At 35.3% G+C, this 15,855-nt stretch overlaps 1 protein-coding gene across 2 annotated transcripts in view; it reads left to right on the forward strand.

The window, feature by feature from the left end:
* Positions 1-11,791, forward strand: part of HDAC2 (histone deacetylase 2) — a 29,669-nt gene extending 17,878 nt beyond the window's left edge. For both annotated transcript variants that reach the window (XM_019443138.2, XM_053904554.1), the window contains exons 7-14: positions 1,416-1,508; positions 1,709-1,817; positions 4,971-5,111; positions 5,382-5,490; positions 6,106-6,236; positions 6,696-6,851; positions 10,454-10,511; positions 11,417-11,791. In XM_019443138.2, the coding sequence (XP_019298683.1) occupies positions 1,416-1,508; positions 1,709-1,817; positions 4,971-5,111; positions 5,382-5,490; positions 6,106-6,236; positions 6,696-6,851; positions 10,454-10,511; positions 11,417-11,447 (828 nt within the window). In that variant the 3' untranslated portion in view covers positions 11,448-11,791. The remainder of the gene's footprint in view (positions 1-1,415; positions 1,509-1,708; positions 1,818-4,970; positions 5,112-5,381; positions 5,491-6,105; positions 6,237-6,695; positions 6,852-10,453; positions 10,512-11,416) is intronic.
* Positions 11,792-15,855: the final 4,064 nt, after the last annotated feature.

The raw sequence follows: 15,855 nt of genomic DNA on the forward strand, positions 1-15,855 counted from the left end.
CCTTTTCCTTCGTGACAATTTATTCTAAATTAGAAAAGAAGGATACTTTGAGCGTTGATCATTGTTCAGAATTGTATGCATTTATTAGATCAGGAGCATAAGTAGAAGAAAAAGGGGTATGATACAGTAGTAGTTGAGGAATTAGAAATGGAAGGGATATAGCCTGGTGCTACAAGGGGAGCAGCTCTGAGTTGCCAGCCTTTGGCTGGAGTGAGAAGTGCTGACCAACTTTCTGTATTCTGAAATCTCGGTGTCAAGATATATTCCAGGAATTTGGTTTTTAATGAAGGAGTTTAGGAATTCACAGTGCTTTTAGTTTATCCACATCTGTATGGTTTGCATTTAGTTACATATAAACATTTAGAGTTCTTAAGAAAAATTTGGTTGGGAGGAGATGTGTAATCCCACTACTTGTCTTCGTTGGAAGTTGGCTCATAATAACTCTAATACTGAAGGATAAACTATGCTTTTTTAAAATGAATCAAGCTCAGATTATTATATGAGAGATCAGGGGAGAATTTACACACAAGTGTTAGTAATCCTAAGGATTCAAGTATATTGTATCATAATTTAAAACACCTGATTATCAGTCACCCCTAATCCTTTGGTGTGGCAGGTAAAGAAGTATTTTGTAGCAATTTTTTATACTGTACTGTTTCTTCAAGGAACATATATGTGTGCACATGCAGAGGTACATTTACACTCACGCATCTATGCGTGAAATGAGTATTTCAAATACTTATTTATACAAATAAGTATATGTTGTGTGTGTGTGTGTGTGTGTGTGTGTGTATCCTAAGTGTGTCTACATTGCTGAACCCAGCTCTCTGTTTCATTTGCTTCATTTGGAAGGTATTAATGCCTAGAGTGGTATTTATTCAACAAGTAGAAACATTTACTTCAAGCGCAATTAAAGAGCAGATTTTGGTGCTTTAGTCTGCAGTTGTCAAGACATCAGGACAGTCAGGGCTTATCTTTCATCATAAATAAACTTACACCAGATTATGAGCCACAAGGAGGATTCTGCATTATAGAGACAATTGTTCTGCAGGGTTTTTCTGCCCAGAATATTTATTTTCTGTAGCTTTATTCATAATGTTGTCTTACATATTCTGTTGATGATTATTTCTTGGTCTCCTGTAATATTGCCTTTAATTGTTTATGTTCAATTTCTGTTCTCCCAAGATAACCATTTCAGATTACTTGGAACTCATTCTTTTCAGCCTAATAATGCAATCCATTAATATTGGAATATGTACTTCTTCTGTATTATTTCCTTTCTTAACCTAAAAGCTGAATTCAGAATTGGATATTGTTACCTGTTTTTACAATCTTGCAGAAAAATATTTTAATAAACATGTCAAATATTTTCACTATGAAATACTCCCTAAGAGCTGTTTAATTATATATTTTAGGATATTGGTGCTGGAAAAGGCAAATACTATGCTGTCAATTTTCCAATGAGAGATGGTATAGATGATGAGTCCTATGGGCAGATTTTTAAGCCTGTAAGTATTACTATTTCAAAATCAAAATGGAGAGGCACCTTGCTGGCACAGTTAGGGCCTGTAACTCTTGATCTTGGAGTTAAGAGTTCGAGCCCCATGATGGGTATAAAGATACTTAATAAAATCTTTAAAAAAAACATAAAATCAAAATGGAATTTAAAAAGTATTTTTAGAGATAATAACTTTGGTTATCTTCATAGATTATCTCGAAAGTGATGGAAATGTATCAACCTAGTGCTGTGGTGCTACAGTGTGGTGCTGACTCACTATCTGGTGATAGGCTTGGTTGCTTCAATTTGACAGTCAAAGGTAAGCAATTTAATGGATGATAGTCCCAGGAGAATTTTTTTTTCTTCCAAGAACTTCCCATACTAGTTTTCATTACAATTTTTACACAGAGCTACATGCTCTGTAATTTTCATGGGTTTTGTTGAATGTATGTATGCATTAACTATAATTAATCTTGTTTCGGTAAATTAGGTTTTCTTTTGTTGATACATTCATCAGTGAATACTTCTATAAAGTTTCTTGCAGTCTCAACCAAAGCAGCCATTTTCAGTGTTTTTGGTTCCTCTCTTTGGTGTTTATCTTTTATTTTTTCTTTTAAGTTTATGTGTATTTTGAGAGAGAAAGAGAGGGCACACGTGTGTGTGTGCACAGGGGGGATGCAGGGAGTGAGGGAGAGGGAGGACCCCAAGCAGGCTCTGTGCCCCCAACACAGAGCCCGAGGGGGCTCCATCCCATAAACAAGATCGTGCCCTGAGCCGAAGTCAAGAGTCAAGACGCTCAACCGACTGAGCCACCCAGGCACCCCTGGTTTTTATCTTTCTAGAAATATAACATGCAAATTTTGTTACTTTCTATTTTAGCTTTGCGTATTCACTTCCTATCATGGAAGAAGAGGGATTTAGCTCTTTTTCACCACTTTGTCCCCAACACATGCACACACCCTTCCAGTGTCTTCATTTTTACAATTTAAATCTGGGTATGTATACTAGAATTTTGGTTGTGGCATTCAGTGTTTACAGTGTCATTAACGTTAAAGCACTTTTCAGTTACCAGATTTTTCTTTTTTGCATAACTTGTTTTTCTTGCCCAGTTTTTCAATTACTTAGCTTTCTCTTTACTCATTATTAAACTGCCAGTGTCTAAATAGCTTCAAATGTTCAGATGCATCAAATATTCCATCATTTTTACCTTCTTGAAGAATAGCCTTCTGATCTGTTACTGTTTGGTTGAGTATCTATCCCCTATAGATATGGTAGAACAAAGAGCTCTTTGCTTCTCTTGTGTGCCTCCCCTCCCCTATGGCTCTTTCCTCGGTCTTCCTCCTCACTTTTGTCTCATTTGGGTGGCGCACATTCTCAAGTAGCTTTCTGAGAAATGAGAAAAGATGTGGGAGATTAGTACTACACCAGAAATTTAAATTTGATCAAGTGTTGAAATTAACTTGTGATAGAAGTCCAGACCAAAGTAAAAGATCACCATCATGGAATTAACTCTAGAGTTTAAGAATAAATCTGAAACTTTATTTAATAAGGTCTTAAAATTTGTTATATGGGGATCAATAATGATGACTATCGTACATGATTTTGTAGTTGTTTTCCTTTTGAACTTTTAGGTAACAAATGGATGCTTTGAATTCCTTCGTAAGATGTGAAGAATTCTCAATAGAGCTTTTCCAGAATTACTGTTGGCTTAAATGGAATTAAATAACTAAATCCAGATATTAAAGGCTATTTTACTTAATGTTATGATTGCTTCTATACTAGTTAGCTTTAGAATTATGGTATAATCTATTTTGCTTTTATTAGGTTGAACCATACAAACTTGATTGCCCTTTTTCTTGGTAGGTCAGCAGTGGCCAAATAATAGTTTCATATGTTGGACTTAATGTGTTGATAACCATATGTTGGCCTCAAAATGGATATGTTCTTTTAAAAATGATCTACCTAATATTAGTACAAAATGGGTATTAACAGACCATTTTCCTGTCTTAGCTGTTTGAAAATGCTTTAATGCCTTCATACTGAAAAGTAATAGCATTCATAATCATAAACTATAGTGTTTTACTCTTACATTAATGTACATTTCAGCCAACTGTTACAATTTCCCTGGTATAAAGCATAAGGATATTTGCAATCCCAAATCTTAAACTTGATTCTAAGCTTTCTGCACTGCCAACTTCAATTTGTATTTCTTAAGTCTATTAGTCACCTCTTGTCCATCTCCTTTCTGCCCTCCTTTATGTTGTTACTATTGTGATCTCTGCCATTCATTTTTATCTGTTACAAGAAACACTCATTTTTCTAGTAGTGATAATAGAAATTGGGTTATGAATCATATGGTGCAACTATTGAAGAATACTTAATTAGAAATGCTCACAATATACAATTACATGAAAAAACTAATTAAACCTTATTAACTCAGAATTTGTAGGGAAATGTTTAAGGGGCACCTGGTGGTTCAGTTGGTTAAGCATCCATCTGACTCTTGGTTTCAGCTCAGGTCATGATCTCACGGTTCATGGGATCAAGCCCGATGTCAGGTTCTGTACTAACAGTGTGGAGCCTACTGAGGACTTTTCTCCCTCTCTCTCTGCCCCTCACCCACTTACACATGCACTCTCTTTCTCCCTCCCCCCAATAAAGTAAACTTTAAAAAAAGAAATATTTCAAATACTATCTTTGAATGATGGTGTTTTAGATAGGTTTTCCTTTGCACTGTTTTGATTTTTCCTGATAATCTCCAGTAAGCATGGTTTTCTTTTACAATTGAAGGGTTTTTTTCTTTAAAGATTGATTTGTATACCTAAGTAATATATCAAGAAATTACCGGTAATTAACTTATAATTGATTATTGAACTGGTACATGTATCCAAAGAAATACTTTGTTTTTATATTGGGTTTACTTTTTCCTCAAATTTCTACACACAGAAGTTTGTTGAAGTATTTCTTATACTAATAGATACTAATTTTATAATCTTAGATAAGTTAAAAAAATTATCCATAGTATTGCTGCCTGAAGATAACCCACAGTTAAACTTTGTTATATAGCTTTCCATAATTTGTATGAGTCTAGAGGGAAAATTTAGATTGTGTATGTTTCATTGTAACCTTTCCCCCCACCCCGCATAACCTCACAAGAACATAGAATCTTCATATCACAGAACTTTTTCATATGTTAATAAAAAATATTCATATTTTAATCTTAGTTGTATATTTGACTTTTCTATCAGGGATACTTGCTAAAGTAGCCAGTGTTTTAAAAATCATTGTGTGAAAGGCATATGATTGAAAAGTAAATTTTAGACTAGAGATTTCTTGAAATTTTTACATATTTTTTAAATACTTAGAAAAGCCATTTTGGTTGAGTAAAACTTTGCATTTATTATCTTTTTAAAACTTTTCAAACTGCTAAAATGTTTAGATTTGTATGTTACTCAGATCTTCTTTGTCTTAGGTCATGCTAAATGTGTAGAAGTTGTAAAAACTTTCAATTTACCGTTACTGATGCTTGGGGGAGGTGGATACACAATTCGTAATGTTGCTCGATGTTGGACATACGAGACTGCAGTTGCCCTTGATTGTGAGATTCCCAATGGTAAGTATTCTTATTATATCTTTATTGGTTGGAACTGTTTATATATACAGATGGATGGATGGATGGATGGATGGATGGATGGATGGATGGATGATTAGAGTAGATTCCAAAACCATGTATAAATAGAATAGTCACTTAATAAATTCCCTTTGTGTTCACTTTTAAATATTTTTTGGGGGAACATTTCACAACTTGAATCTGGATTTTGTGCATGGATTTGTGTGAAAACTGAACTTTTAATATGCCACTTTATTTCATTGTTTTTAATAGAATTGCCATATAATGATTACTTTGAGTATTTTGGCCCGGACTTCAAACTGCATATTAGTCCTTCAAACATGACAAACCAGAATACTCCCGAATATATGGAAAAGATAAAGTAAGAAATCATTGAATTGGTTTGGTAAACATTTCATCTTTGGCTTTATATATCAGATACTTCCTTTGTCTTATTCAAAAGCATTGAAACCTTAAGATTACTCATTTTTTTTTTCCTGAGATAATGAAAATGTATGGACCTCATAGCTCAAAAATATTTCCATTTTCTATTAAATATTTTTAAATCGCAAAGGTTCTCTAAATTGTATACTTCCTTGCCTTACATGAAAGTGAAATTTTCATTTTTGAAAACATTTTGATAAAGCTTTATTTCTAAGAACAAAGTGTTTAGAGGGTTATTGTAGTACACTGGCCTGAGTTTGTGTCCTCTTTCTTTGCCACACATTAGTTTTGTGACATGTGGCAGGTTCATTTGCCTTGAAGGCTTATATTTTCTCACCAGTGAAATGGGGGATGCAAGAGTACCTACATTATAAATTTTGAGGATTGAATGGGTTAATGACAGTCTGAGGTATCAGTGCTTTTATGTGTTACTAATTTAACTCACAGGTTAAGTCAGATAAAGATGAAATTTTTGCTTAATGTTTCCTGTTACATTTAAGAGGAACTTGAAAGAAAATGAATTTTGTCTAATACATTTGTACGTGTAATTTAGACAGCGCTTATTTGAAAATTTACGCATGTTACCTCATGCACCTGGCGTCCAGATGCAAGCTATTCCAGAAGATGCTGTTCATGAAGACAGCGGAGATGAAGATGGAGAAGATCCAGACAAGAGAATTTCTAGTAAGATAATGCCTTGATGTGTATTCTGTTACATTTTTCTGATTTGTTAAAAACATCACTACAAACTGAAGGTTTAATGGCCTGAGAACTTCACTTTGGGTCGTGTTTCCTGAGCACACCATTATTACTGGCCTTTTTTTCCATTGCTCATCTTCCATAGTTTTACTTTCATATGCCTTAAAGCCTGATTTGAGTGTCAACCTTTTCAGTTCATGTGACTGTACATAAGTGGTCAAATTTAATTATGTATATTTGGGAATTAATTAGTAATACCAATTGTCCAAAGTAGAATGGATTGAATAACATTAAGCACCTTCTGTTTGACTTTGCAGCTTCTCATTCTATTATTGATTGCTAGAGCAATAGCATAATAGTATGCTGTTGTGGTGTAGACATTCTAACGTACTTGATATTAATGATATTTTTAATGTTGTCTATCTAAAATCTTTGTATAATTAGTTCGAGCGTCTGACAAACGGATAGCTTGTGATGAAGAATTCTCAGACTCTGAGGATGAAGGAGAAGGAGGGCGTAGAAATGTGGCTGATCATAAGAAAGGAGCAAAGAAAGCTAGAATTGAAGAAGACAAGAAGGAAACAGAGGACAAAAAAGCAGGTCAGGTTTATTTTTTGGTAAAGGTGTTTTAACTCTAAATTTTAAAAATGAGCTTCAAAAAAAAAAAAATAAAAATAAAAATGAGCTTCACTGCAGTTTTTATGAGATCCTGAAGGCCATTACACAAGTAAGTATTAGAAGGGGTTGTGTGCTAGGTAGATGACTTTTTTTTCCCCAATGTAAATGGTGCTTAGCTCTAAAATCTTTTATTTAAGGCTCTGCTGATGTTACTGATCACATTTGCTCTATAATGTAGAAAACCTTATTACCTACTGTCTCTTGCTGACATAGGCATAAAATAGCAAACATTACACTATGATGATACAGACTGGGTGAGAAGACCAAGTGGTTATAGGTCCGTTTGTAGTCTGTAGGCAGAACTGAAATTCTAAGATAATCTTTAATTACCTAAAGTTTACTTGATGGGAATTAAACACAAAAGAAGAGTCATATTATCTTCAGACCAGTTTTTCACCATTGTGAAAAAGCTAGGAGAATAGACTTTGCTCAGAAGTTGTTGAATGAAAACATAAAAACTCTGAGGAAAGAGAAGGGATTTGGAAGCTGGGTTGGAGAGGAGGTATAATACTTCAATGCTTTAACTTTAAAAATGCTGTGTTAATAGCTTGTCTTTTGACAAAATGATGCTCTAAGTGGTGAATTCTACTACCAGAATTGGTTATCTTTTATCTGATTTCCCAGAGCACTTACACATACCTTGGTCATTTTGTTTAACACATTGTATTATAGTGCCTCGTTATAGGATTTTATGTATCTCCTTGCTAGATTGGGCTGCCGGAGGCTAGGGAACACCAGATCTTAAATATCTGTACTCTCAACACTTGATGCATTTCTTGATTGGATACCTGATGCCTGTATACAAGTAATGGTGATGAGCATGAGTTTAGCTGGCTGTTAATTTTAACCCTGTAGCATGCGGAAAACTGATAGAGATACTGGGCCAACATCCTTTTCCTTTTATCTATTATATCGAAGTTACATGAATAAGCTGGCTATCGTGTTCTTTTTTCTTTTTTACTAGAGAGGTTAGGATTCCACAGCATATCTGACACTTTTAGTTCTGTTCTTTTACTCATGATTCACTCCTCTGTAGGCTACCATTCTCTACCATTTTATAATTTTAACTTTGCAATGTATCACAATGATGGCTCCAGTCTGCTCTTATGTACTGATTGACATCCAGAAATTCCATCTATTTTTGAGGTAAGGAGGACTTTGCTTTAGCTGTAGGATTGTTCTAGTATTTTTGATTTCTCTCACTGTTATATATTCTTGTCATTTTTGAAGTTTCTTCTCATTTTAAAATCTTTATCTTTTTTGTGCTTTTTGTTTGTTTGTTTTCCAAACGGGAAAACACATTTACTAGAGTGCTGCTTGTCTTTAATTGCCTTTTTAGCTAAAAAGAGAGTACCTTTTGCTCTGACTTAGTAGCCTGGTAGTGGATTAATCTCTTAGTATTTAGCTCCTCAAAACTTTTGTTGCTGATAATGATAACTTAAAAAAAAAATTCCTTTGTGGTGGGGCTCTTCTTGTAAGACCTTCCGATTGTTAAAATCCCTTGTCCTACACATAAAGAAATATTACCATAGAAAACATTTTTAAAAATCTATAATCAAAACCTCTAAAGTGGGGGCCATTTCTTTTTCCTCCTCCCTTTCCCAGTTCCATTTTAGCAATTTGAATTATTAAGTTTACATATCCAAAATTAAGCCAGAAGTTGAAAGAAATGTCATCCTTATTGTCACACACGTTTGTATTGTAAGGCAGACCAGTTTCCTGAAATGTGTATGTAGAATGCTTAGTGATGATGTGTATAATCGCTGTATCTTTATTATTAGGTCATTATATCACAACTTTGGCTCATATGCTTCTTTAAAGAAGAAATTCACATTTAGGCTAATTTGTTTTAGTAATCTTGAGTTTGTAGTGGTAATGTTACTATTTTATTGATTTTTATTAAAATGGTAGAGTTTCAGTACTTAAACAGTGAGAGTTAAAGTGAATAAGCAGTAAGATTTAGCCTCTGTTGTGTCTTGGGTTTATCTTACCTGATTCTCTCTTCTCAGAATACTTCAGTCCCAGTGGTCTTTCATTTCTTCCTTCTAAACCTGCTAATTCCATCTTGCCTCAAAGTCCTTTTAAGGTTTCCCTCCGTTCAAGATACTTCATCCCTTTTCCCACCCAAAAGCTATTCATTCTTAAGACATCTCTCTCTCTCTTTTTTTTATCTATACAAGGTTATTTATTATGAAATTATTAATAAAGCAAAATACTTGGAAAAAAGCAAATATTGATTAACATAGGACCAGTTAAATGGATTATGGTACATAAGAATGAGGAAGATCTGGGGTGCCTGGGTGGCTCAGTCGGTTAAGCGTCCAACTCTTGATTTCGGCTCAGGTCATGATCCCATGGTTCGAACCCCACATTAGGCTCTGTGCTGACAGCATGAAGCCTACATGGGATTCTCCCTCTCTCTTTCTCTCTGCCCCTCCCCTGCTCATGTGCTCTTTCTCTCTCTCCCTCAAAATAAATAAGTAAATTTAATGGAAAAAAAAGAAAAAAGAATGAGGAAGATCTGTATGTACTGCTATATAATGGGATGGTTCTCTATTCTTTTTTTAAAGATTTTCTTTTCTTTCATTTCATTTTATTGTATGAATATAATTTATTATCAAATTGGCTTACATACAACACCCAGAGCTCATCCCAACAAGTGCCCTCAATGCCCATCACCCATTTTCCCTTCTCCCCCACCCCCCCATCCACCCTCAGTTTGTTCTCTGTATTTAAGAGTCTCCTGTGGTTTGCTTCCCTCCCTCTCTGTTTGTAACTATTTTTCCCCCTTCCCTTCCCCCAGGGTCTTCTGTTAAGTTACTCAAGATCCACATATGAGTGAAAACATATGATATCTGTCCTTCTCTGACTTATTTCACTCAGCGTAATGCCTTTTAGTTCCATCCACGTTGTTGCATATGACAGGATTTCATTCTTTCTCATTGCCAAGTGCCACATCTTCTTTAATTCTGAGGGCATCTCTTCAGAGGTCACTTTTTTGTGGTAGTTTTTCCCAACCTCCCTCAGTGCTGCTGTGCTCATGTCTGTAGGCTGAACTTCTCCACAGTGCATATCTCAGCTGTAATACTGTGGTGCAAGGAAAACAACTTCAGAGGGCAGGGTCTATGTGACATTAACTCCTTGAACCTCTCTCATTTAGCACAGCACCTAACAAAGCTTGTATGGTTATTGAATTCATGAATAGTAAAACTGTATAGGACAGCTTTTTTTTTAATTTTTTTAAATATTTGTTTATTTTGGGGGAGAGCCCAAGTGAGGGAGGGGAAGAGAGAGGAGACAGAGGATCCGAAGTTGGCTCTGCACGGACAGTCTTGACTGCAGCAAGCCCGATGTGGGATCTCAAACTGTGAGACATGACCTGAGCCAAAGTTGAACACTAAAACAGCTGAGCCACCCAGGTGCCCCTAAGACAGCTTTTTATATTTTAAGAAAGGTATATTTTAAAAGGTATACATTTTATATTTTAAAGTAAGTTTTAATCTCTTCCCAATTTTTGTTTTTAGATGTTAAGGAAGAAGATAAATCCAAGGACAGTAGTGGTGAAAAAACAGATACCAAAGGGTAAATTGTGTTTTTTATCTAATAATTTCTATATACTATAAAAATAATAAATACATTTACTTTAGGTGTGTTATGTGTGTATTCTTTTGAGAAGTGCTGGACCGAACTTGACTGAGAGCATCAGTAAGTTGAATGAGGTGTTCTAAATTTTACTCTGTATTGGTGGTGCACAAGATAATATATGCCGTCTTAACTATCAGTGTATGTGTTATCTGTTTCTTTTTTACTTATGTAGCTTTCCTTAAAAAATGCTGAAGACTAGTAATGTTGTGTAACTGAACGTTAAATCAGTTTGTATTGTACGTAATGTATCTGAGACCTTTTGCTATTAACTTTATGTGATCTTTTCATGGTGCTCTTATTTCTGTATACATGATTACTTTTTGTGTGTGTGTGGTGTTGGCAGATGGGTAAATTTAAAATTTTTTTTAATGTTTATTTATTTTTGAGAGAGACCAAGAGACAGAGAGCAAGCTGGGGAGGGGCAGAGAGAGGAAGACACAGAATCTGAAGCAGGCTCCAGGCTCTGAGCTGTCAGGACAGAGCCCAACACGGGGCTTGAACTCCACGAACCGTGAGATCATGACCTGAGAAGTCGGACACTTAACCGACTGAGCCACCCAGGCATCCCGAGATGGGTAAATTAAACGCTGGGCTGGTATAACATGATTCATAATTTAGTTATGTTTGGCAAAATCATAATTGAGGTGTTTATCATCAGAAAGCATACATTTGACCACATGTAATTTTGTGCTAGCCTTTATAGGATAACTTGAATAGATTGTAAAATCACTGGAAAGATTAAGGTAGTCAGTACTCTAAAAATTGACTCAAGGCATCATCAGTGTGTGTGTCTTGGCATGACCCTCCAGAACTTTAATATTTTATGTTGCCTCTTTTAACAGAGCCAAATCAGAACAGCTCAGCAACCCTTGAATTTGAGTGTCTCACCAATTTCAGAAACCATAAAAGAGTGAGAAAATATCGGGAAGAAAATTTTTTTCTTTTTGAAGACTTCTGGCTTCATTTTATACTACTTTGGCATGGACTGTATTTATTTTCAAAATGGCTTTTTTTGTTTTTGTTTTTCTTGGCAAGTTTTATTGTGAGTTTTCTAATTATGAAGCAAAATTTCTTTCTCCACCATGCTTTATGTGATAGTATTTAAAATTGATGTGAGTTATTATGTCAAAAAACTGATCTATTAAAGAAGTAATTGGCCTTTCTGAGCTGATTTTTCCATCTTTTGTAATTATCTTTATTAAAAAATTGTACTTGGATTGCCTTTTGTCTGTTTCTTACATGAAATCTTTTTTCAGAGGCAAATAACATGACTTTCTGTACAATTAGAATACACTAGAGGAACTGGTAACAGCTTCAAGGACATCCATTTACTATTCAAGAAAGAGTATTTTACAGTAAATATTTATTAATGCGCTAGGAATTCTACCATCTTGTTTTTTATACTTTGGCCAGTCAGTGTCAGTGAAGATTGACATCTCATTATAATAATTTAATCTCTGAATTAATATAAGCTATGCGACTAAGATCCAGGAATTATATTTGAGCTGAACCAAAGATTCCCAAAAATTGGAAAAAATGAAAATTCTGAATTGGAATAAAACCATAATCAGAGAAAGAAACTGTCTTCCATACTAGCAATATGTGACTTTGTTGCCAACCCCCACTATGTACCAAGTAGACAAGGAATTGTATGGTTGTGTCTGACCAGAATTTTCCTGTATTCATATTAAGTCTGTCTAAAATAAAACCTATTTAGACAAAACCTGGTCTAAGCTGCATTTACATAACATCCAGGTTCCACTCTTACACCTAAGTTTCCAAACCAAGGAAATAAACATTTAAAGAATTAGTTCATCTTTCAGTTTATAGAGTATATTCATTTTAATGCTTCGGGTATGCAACTGAACATAATGGTGGAAGAATGCCCGCAGCACCGCTTACATTCTGGTGGTAGGAGGCAGACATGTGGGCAGTTTGTACTTGAGGATGTGCAAGAGAAAATACATTTTAGGAACCTGTCAAAACCAGTGAAATCACCTTGCCAGGCCTAACATGATGGTTTTGAGATGAAAATCCTAAAATTCTAGAAGATAGATAAAACATGTTTGTTTCTGTGTAAGCCCCTGCTTTCAGATGTTCACAGGAACACCTGGATTTAGGTAACGAGCAGCCATGCACCCATTCAGGTTTAACATGTTTTTTCACTTTTGCCATATTTGCTTCAAGTGGTTTTGTTTTTTTTTTTCCCTTTAAGTAGATTCTATACAGTTTGAAGACTTGATACACTTTGCCATGTAATTCCCCTTTTCCCACTCTTTAGAGGTAACCACTAGTCTGAAGTTCATGCATATTTTACCCATATTTTTACTCTTGCAAATCTGTCGGCATCTAAGCCTGTATGACATTAGATATTAAAGAACTCAGTCCTTCATTAAAGGAGTAAGGAAATGTGTTTGTGTTCTGTAACTTGGTTCTTTTTATATTGTGATTTACCCCTGTTGCAAGTGTAGTTCATTTTATATATAATTGAAGCTTCAAGAGAGTTATGAAACAAATTCAGCCCAGGTCACTTGGTACAACATCCAAACGACAGAACTACTGAAAGAACAAAGACCCCGTTTACAATTGAAAATTTCTAGAGATAAAAGTGCAGAGAAACCACGGTTCTGGTCTTATAGTGAGAAAGATCAATGTAACAGGATGTCAAGATCAATAATACACATTTGGAAATTAATACTGGATAAAGATACTTGAGATGGTGAGGGAAGAGAGAGTTAACTGCTTTGGTGGGATAATGGATAGTCAAATGGAAGAAGTTTTACGCCTTCCACCAGAAAAATTTAAGTTGGAAAGCGGAAATGAAGCCCATAAGTACTAGAAACTTTAAGAAGAAAATAATTGGAGTAGAGAGCTTTCTGACTCCAAACCGTAGAAGAAACAATTGATACATTTGACTAAGGGTGGAAAAAAAATTGCAGGCTAATAAAACTAAGTTGAGGAAAAGACATGGCAGGGGGAGTTTGTAGAACCGCAACTTGTCACCGTTCAAAAGGCTAACATCTAAAGCTAGTGGAGAAAGACTAAAGTGCATGAAGGATGTGAAGTTAACTGGGAAAGAAATAACACATAGTTGTTAAATATGAAAAGGTCCTGAACCACTTTGAAATGCATATTAAAAAGATATTTTTTGGCCTGATTTTTTTAAACCTATCATAAATTTGAAAAGTGTTGGCAAGAGTTTGAGGAAATTGTCATATTGGAGTAGGGTGTGTGAGTCACTATAACCTTGAGCTTAATTTAACAAAATTACAAATAATCTAATTCAAAATTCCACTTTTGGAAAATTTAACATACTTGATGTGCAGATGACTTTCAGAGATCATTATGCAACAGTGTTTGAAAAAAAGATTAAAAATGACTATTCAGTAGAGGCAGAGTTGAATGATTGTTATGAAAGAATATGGCCATAGCAAATATGAAATATGGAAATACGGAATATGGAAAAAACTTCAAGGGCTACCATTAAGGGGGAAAAGGCAGATGTGGATCACATGACATACTACCTTATTTGTGTGTTAAGAAAATATCTAGGAAAGGTGATAATGAAATGGAGCATTGGAGCATCGGCTGCTTCCATGGGGATTTGAAGGTTGGACCATTACACAAAAATTGTAATTAAAAAATGCAAGAAGATAGTTTCCAGTCGAAGGGATAGGAATTTTGCACAGCGTTACAGCTTCCTTTTCCACGTCTCAAATTCTTGAGATGACTTTCAGATTCTTGCAGTCCATTTGTTGTGACAGTAGTGACTTAGTTTTACTTTTTCCCAGGAGGAGGAACATGTGCCATGTGGCTAAAAGCCCCAATGCCTAAGATGAGATATAAACCATCTGGAAGAATCATGTGGTCCTGATCAGGGTAAAGTAGCTATCAACTATCATTATTTTTTTTTTTTTTTTTTTTTTTAATGACACTTTACAACTAAGACCTCAACTCAGGGAAAAACAAAACGAAACAACGGTCCTTTAATGAAGATGTTGCTTTGTTCTTTTAAAAAAAAAAATTTTTTTTAATGTTTATTTTTTTTTTTTAACGTTTATTTATTTTTGAGACAGAGACAGAGCATGAACAGGGGAGGGGCAGAGAGAGAGGGAGACACAGAATCTGAAACGGGCTCCAGGCTCTGAGCTGTCAGCCCAGAGCCCGATGCAGGGCTCGAACCCACGAACCGTGAGATCATGACCTGAGCCAAAGTCGGACGCTTAACCGACTGAGCCACCCAGGCGCCCCAGATGTTGCTTTGTTCTTAGTTTTTCACATTTCTTCGTGACATGGGCGAATGCTTGTTCCAAGTCAGCATTGGTAATACAACGTAATGATATATAACTAACCTGCCCTTCTACCAAAGCTACTTAGCATCCTGTCGATAGGAGAGTTTTCAGAGTTTTCTTACATTGAAGTCATGTACTTGCATCTGCTTCCATTGCCTTCAGTAAAAATATTGCTGAAGCTTCTCTGTTCTCTGAGATTCATAACACTGCATTTCTATTGTGATATAAATGACATGGGTTTTCAAGGTTTAAGTGAAAACTTCGATTTGTGTGCTCTCACAAGTATACGTTTCAATAGTGTAAGATCCCTTTTTCTTCACCATAATCCTGTGTACATTACTAACTTCTCTGTGCTTCCATTCGTTTTTAGTTTAAAATGAGGAAGGTGATAATCATCCCTACCTCACAGGGTTGTCACAAGGTTTGAATAATGTTCAGTTAAGTGTTAGCTGCTATTGTTAGGGGGTTCTGGCTGGCTCAGTCGGTAGAGTATGTGACTTGATCTCAAGGCTATGAGTTCAAGCCCCGTGGTGGGTGTAGAGATTACTATTTAAAAAAAGAAGAAGAAAAAAGAAATACAGTGATCAGTAAGTATTTGCTGCCATTGGTTTTGTTAACATGTCAGGTAAAGTGTAATAGATGGGGCCAAAATGATTTCAGGGAGAAAGCCTGAAAGCTTCCCGTGTTCTTCAGACGTCACATGGATTGCATTTGAGCCTTTTGTTGCAATTTGGTGTCTACTAAAACTACTAGGTCATGGAGGTTAGAGAAGCAATCTTTTGAGAACTCAGTTTAGCAAGCAATCTAGTAAGATTTGGCAAATTTAGGAGGATCTTAATGCTGTTGCAATTGATTTGAGAATAATCTGTCAGGGAAGATTGTTGTGAATGGATTATGGACAAAATAAAACATTGTTATTGGCTAGTCACTTGAGTAGCAATATTAATGCGAAGAACTAATGCTCAGGAGAGTTCCAGTATTTAGGAGCT

This window comes from Panthera pardus, unplaced genomic scaffold, assembly GCF_024362965.1.
Source record: "Panthera pardus isolate Hobbes unplaced genomic scaffold, ASM2436296v1 HiC_scaffold_17, whole genome shotgun sequence".
NCBI lineage: Eukaryota > Metazoa > Chordata > Mammalia > Carnivora > Felidae > Panthera > Panthera pardus.